Source organism: Zingiber officinale, chromosome 9A, assembly GCF_018446385.1.
Source record: "Zingiber officinale cultivar Zhangliang chromosome 9A, Zo_v1.1, whole genome shotgun sequence".
Classification (NCBI taxonomy): Eukaryota; Viridiplantae; Streptophyta; class Magnoliopsida; order Zingiberales; family Zingiberaceae; genus Zingiber; species Zingiber officinale.
The window spans coordinates 124900183-124906035 of NC_056002.1; the positions used below are offsets into that span (position 1 = coordinate 124900183).

A 5853-nucleotide genomic window follows, 5' to 3' on the forward strand; every position below is an offset into this window, starting at 1 on the left:
TATTATAAAGGACAATTAAACCAACCCGGTAGATAATATTCCGGGGATGTTGTGGTAGTTAAGACTAAAACATGAAGTATTATCATATTAAATTATAAGATTGAAAATCAGCATGTTCAAGTATATTTTATTTATATCTTAGTCATTATATTAATGATAAGTTGTTATCTATAATTCATCTTTTTTATGTTAATTTAGGGATAAATTGACGGACACTAAGACGGGTGAATCACCTTCTTACTACAGTAAGAATATGTTACCATGCCACATTATTAACTCGTTACCTTAACACCTCACGTATAATATAATGAGATAAATTTCAAATCGTCAAATCTTCTTGAGATGTATCAAAATATTATGCGCCACCGTCTGAGCTAATTCCTGAGGCAAGTAGAGTTTTTTCTACCGTCTCCTTCTCGTGGTTCAACGATTCAAACTTCAACGGTCAACGTTCAAATCAACTGCAGGCTCTTCTCGTTCAACAATTAAACCAAAATTATATAAACGCCAATCGATCTCCGCGATTTCTTCCAACTCCGACTGAAATCTCAAGAACTCATTCCGATCCTAGCTACTTCTTGATTCTTCAAGAGATTTGGGGGTCATGGCCATGGCATGGAGGAGGAGAGCCAAGTCCAAGGCCAAGCCGGCCACCGAAATATTGGAGATCGCCGTCCCGCTGCACTTCCGGTGCCCGATATCGCTAGAGCTGATGAAAGACCCGGTGACGACGTGCACCGGCATCACCTACGACCGACAGTCGATCGAGGGGTGGCTCCAGCGGGGGCATATCACGTGCCCGGTCACCCATCAGCAGCTGCGCTCCGACGAGCTCCTCCCTAACCTCGTGCTCACCCGGATGATACAATCCTGGTGTGGCGCCCACCGCGACGCCGGCGTCGAGCGCATCCCCACGCCCAAGATCCCTCTCTCCGCGCCGCAGGCGGAGGAGCTCCTCTCTGAGCTCGCCGCCTGCGCCCGGCGGCGCGACGCCGGGAGGTGCGAGCAGCTGGCGGCGAGGGTGAGGGCCCTCGCGCGGGAGAGCGAGCGCAACCGGCGGTGCCTGGCGTCCAACGGCGCGGGAAGGGTTTTGGCGGCAGCCTTTTCGGCGTTCGCCGCCAACTATGCTGAACTTCCGGAACTTCTGGAGGGAGTGCTGGCCGCAATGGCGGCGGCGGGCATGGCGACGGACGACGAGGCCGCTTCATTTCTCGCCGCGCCGGAGCCCTTGAACCTCCTCGCGGAGATGCTGAGGCACGGCAGCCTGGCCGCACGGCTCAACGCGGCGATGGCGGTGAAGTCTCTTCTGGCGACGACGTCGAGCAAGCCAATTTCCGAATTGGTGTCGGCGACTGAGGGGATGGTGGAGGCGCTGGCGAAACTCGTCAAGGAGCCGATCTCCCAGCAGGCGATGAAGGCCTCGCTCGCGGCGATCTACTACATGGTGAGCGAGGACGAGGGGGCGGCGGAGTCGGTGGCGGAGCAGGGCGTGGTTCCGGCGCTGGTGGAGGTGCTAACGGAGCCGGAGAGGGGGATGTGCGAGAAGGCGCTGGCGGTGCTGGAGGGGGTGCTCAGCTGCGAGCGCGGCAGAGCTGCCGCATGCTCGCACGCGCTGGCGGTGCCGGCGCTGGCGAAGAGGATGTTCCGGGTGTCAGAGGCGGCGACGGAGCTGGCGGTGTCGGCGCTGTGGAAACTGTGCGGGGACTGCGGGAAGTGCTCGCGGGAGGCTGTCCAGGTGGGGGCGTTTCCGAAACTGCTGCTGCTACTGCAAATCGGGTGCGGCGAGGAGACGAAGGAGAGAGCGACGCAGCTGATTAAATTTTTGAACGCGAACTGTTCGGGGAAGAACATCGAGTGCGCCGACACCATGGATTTCAAGGGACTCAACAAATTATAATCTAATCGATCCATCATGTTCATCAAATCAAATCAAATCGAACTATCAAATCCACTCTGATATTTTGTTTTGTGTCGATAGTTCACTCGCTCCAAGCTCCCAAGAAGGGGGGAGGAGAGAAGATCGCTGTTCTGTGCGCTAGTGCAATTAGGGCCGAGTAAAATCGAATTAACCAATTAATCAGTCGATTAAAAACATATATATTTAAGATTTAAGATATGATTTGAAAAAAATATGTTTTTTCGATTTAATGTCGGATTATTAATCGATTGCTGACGCAATCAGCTTCCATTTTAACAACAACGCACACGCATGCATGCAGGTTGACGTTGAACGCGTCGGGGTTGACTACAGTGTCGCCGGAGCTAAATTCTCGAGCGTTTTGGAAGGGATAGTAAATAAATATAAAATGAAGAGGAAATTTCATGCGGAAGCTGTATGATGGATGATATATTGAAGATTCAATCTCAGTGTCTTAATTAGACGACCCAGTGTAGTCCAGTGATACTAATTTTCTACAGGACTCATCTGGCGTTGAACGACGACTTGTATGCACCCATGGACTTGAGTCTTCGACTGACTGAACTCATTGTGTATTTTTCCCTGTAATATAAATTATAATATAATATTAATTGCCGTCGTGTTTGACCAACACTTGCGGCTGGTCTTCGTGCTAGTTTTGACAACGAGTGGTTATGTTCACGGGAGACGTCGCCGTTGATTTGAAAAAACATCACGAGGGTGAATTAATGATATATGACTAAGTCAGACGCATGGTGGTGCGGATCTTGAGTGCCGACCGATGGATTTGATTCCATAAAAATTTAAAATCAAAATAAATTTAAAAATATTTTTTAATGGACAGTCTAATAGTCCAACATCATACGTTTAGATTTTATCTTGTGTGTGTTCCGGTCCGAAAACGAGAGTGAATCAAATCCCCTAGAATATTCTTTTGTTGGCTTTCATGGTCAATTTCTCCGAATTAGCTTCGGATTAGATGTGGTTGATTTCTACGTAGAATAACACGGATTAGAGGAATCATCCGGAGTTTCCTCTGATATCTAATGTATCGTGGGAGCCTAAAAAACGATTTTAAAAAATAAATAAATGAATGGAGAAATGATGAAATTGAAAGTAGCAATATTACAATTGTAGTCCTTCGATTCAGCATGCCTGTCGTTCAAGAAGTAAAGTAGAGGAAAAAAAATCAACTCTTTATTAATTGAAGCCCCTTACTTTAATGAATGTGACTCTCTTCCTTAAACTACAACGGTTGAGGCTTTTCAGATGAACTTTAAAATGTAAGGATGTGTTTAATTGGGTTATTTTTGATAATTTGGTTTATTTAGTTAAAGTTATCAACAAAAATTTTGTTTGATTTAGATAATCAACAATTTTCTAGAATAAAAGATGTATGTCACATCACTAAAACGTAATCAAAAGGGGAAATCTGATTACCTTGAAAAGCCTAGGGTTTTTTCTTCATATAGGAGTTAATTACAAAATTTTCCAAAATTACCCTCCCGATTTTGCACACGAAGGAGGGCAGGTGGCCGTTAGGCCTGGAAGGAACAAAGGCAGGGAGGGGCACACGAAGGGATGATTTGTTCTATGCATTCTTGTATCTTACTTAATCAAGGGGCCTATAGATATTACTTTCGTCATATGAAAGAGATAGATCTCATCTACATCATTCATATCCCTATACATAACTTATTACATACCTAGTGATCAACTTTATAGTCCACTCTGTTAAAGATGATGCTTGTCGATGTATACGAAAGTACACAACTCCTTATGTAGGGAACTATAATGACTTCAGGTCGAAGGACTATTCATACTAATAGTTACTATAAGAATATTTATGACACTCATATAACGATCTATGAAACATTCTTATGGCAGATCAATTCAGTACATATTCTCTAATATATACTCATGTGTCAACTTGATATCTCATATCTATGACTTGTGAGATTAAATCATCAATTAACTTACATGTTAGTATCAACGTATTAATATTATCCTTGTATATTAATGTCTGACTAAGAATAGTTAAGAGTAGTATTTATATGTATCTACATGTTTCCACTATCAATTCAAACAATTGATATACTGTAGACTAGAACCTACTACCTTGGGACATTATTATACTTCTTCATCTGGCACAGATCTAAAGTAAATATAATAATCATAAACTTTATTTTTTATTAATGAAATATGATACAATATGTCCTAAGTCAATCAACTCTTAATTAGTTCTTAGGGCTTACACTAACACTAACCAAATACAAGTATGAACCCGTAAAGTTCGTTCCGGGGTGTTTACTCCATTGAATTTCAATAATATGAAGTAAAAGAGGTAACACAGAAACTCCGATTAAAGATATACCCTCTTTCACTAAGAGCCCCCAAGTCATACAATCCAAAGCATCTACTCTACACGGTGACCAATTCTTCACATCCATTCGCATTCACCACACACACATTTCATCAAATACAAATAAGGCATAACACAATAGAACACGTTATGCACATATCATAGAACAAAGAAATGATCAAATATATAGTTCACACATCAATATTGCATCATAATTACTCCCTATATCCTAGAGTTTAGAGGAATACTCTATAGAAATGAAGAAATAACCAAAAGACATGAAGAATAGCATTCGACAACTCAAAGCATAAAGAAAGGATAAGAGAAAGCTTAGCAATGCATTGCCGATGTCTCTGAGAGGATCTCCATGCTCTAGTAGTGGACGAATCATCAATGACTCCTCAAATAGTGGCTCTAGGATTTCCCCTAGACGGGAAAAATCCTTCCCCAAGGAGAGGGGGCGGAGCCCAAACCCAAGATGAGTCAAGCAAGAGTTTGTTTAACCCTTTTATAGATCCCCCGAAGTTTTAGATCTGCCCCTTTTGTTGGGTTCCTCCAAAACTAGTTTTTTTTACCCATTAGATTAGGTTTTCTAGGGTTGAGCTCTAAACAAAACTTGTAACTCTTGAAATTATCTATATTTTGATAGGTGAATCAGCCCATGGCTGCTGAAAGTTATAGTAGTTCAAAGTCTGGTCTTCAATCTAGAGGAGGATGCGACATGGTAGTGCCTTTTGGCATGATCGTGCCATGGTACATACTGTAAAGGAGTAGATTTTAGCATAGAAATGTAGATCTTGAAGTTGTCTACAGTTTGATAGGTGGATCGGACCATGGCTCCATCTGAGCTAAAAGTTATGGCCGTTCAAATTTTGGTTTGCAGTCTAGGCGAAGCAAGTGACACGACTGTGCCTTTTTGCAAGGCTAAACATGTTTTTCTCTAGTTAAAGTCTAAAGAAAAGTTATAGATTTTGAAGTTATCTACATTTTGTTATCTGGAATGGTCGTAACTCCAACCAAACAGAAAGTTATGGTTATTTTACTTTAGGTCTACAGTGTAGAAAAATTCAAAATTCGATATGGTCATGTCTGAAAAAGACACGACCCTACCTAAAAGGCATGTTTAGGTTGTGGAAAATATTGGATTGTGCTAGATTTTTACATGGGCGTGCCTATAAGCACGACCCGGACGTTTTTGAGGTTCTAGACTCTGTTTTAGTTCTATTTTTCGTCAAATTTCTTCCATAATGATATACACGTGTCAAGGAAAGCGTATTCCTCGATTAAAACTCCAATTTAAAAGTCTCTTGAAAGTCTTTTCCTTCATGTATATTTCATGTGTTTGGCTCGATGATGCGGCATGGCTAGCCCGTGTTGAACCTTTTTCCGCTCCATTCTTCATCTTTCTTGTCCATAGGAACACGCCCGTGTCATGGGACACAGTTAGAGTATGCTCCTTCCTCTAACTTCACGTTCTAAGGCTTTTTACTCTATTTTTACTTCAAAAATACGTCCTACCAATGAAAATGCATAAAAAAAGTATATTTCCGAACAAAAATAATAATTAAGCTAA

The 5853-nt window shown here is 42.5% G+C and overlaps 1 protein-coding gene across 1 annotated transcript; it reads left to right on the forward strand.

Annotated features, from left to right (window-relative positions):
- Nucleotides 1-604: 604 nt before the first annotated feature.
- LOC122019547 (U-box domain-containing protein 20-like) lies at nucleotides 605-1969 on the forward strand. Its single transcript, XM_042577004.1, has one exon. It carries the CDS (start codon nucleotides 605-607, stop codon nucleotides 1895-1897), a length of 1293 nt encoding a protein of 430 aa, XP_042432938.1. The 3' UTR covers nucleotides 1898-1969.
- Nucleotides 1970-5853: the final 3884 nt, after the last annotated feature.

Coding starts and splice junctions, on each gene's coding strand:
- LOC122019547 (XM_042577004.1), top strand. CDS start 605: ATGGCCATGGCATGGAGGAGGAGAGCCAAGTCCAAGGCCAAGCCGGCC.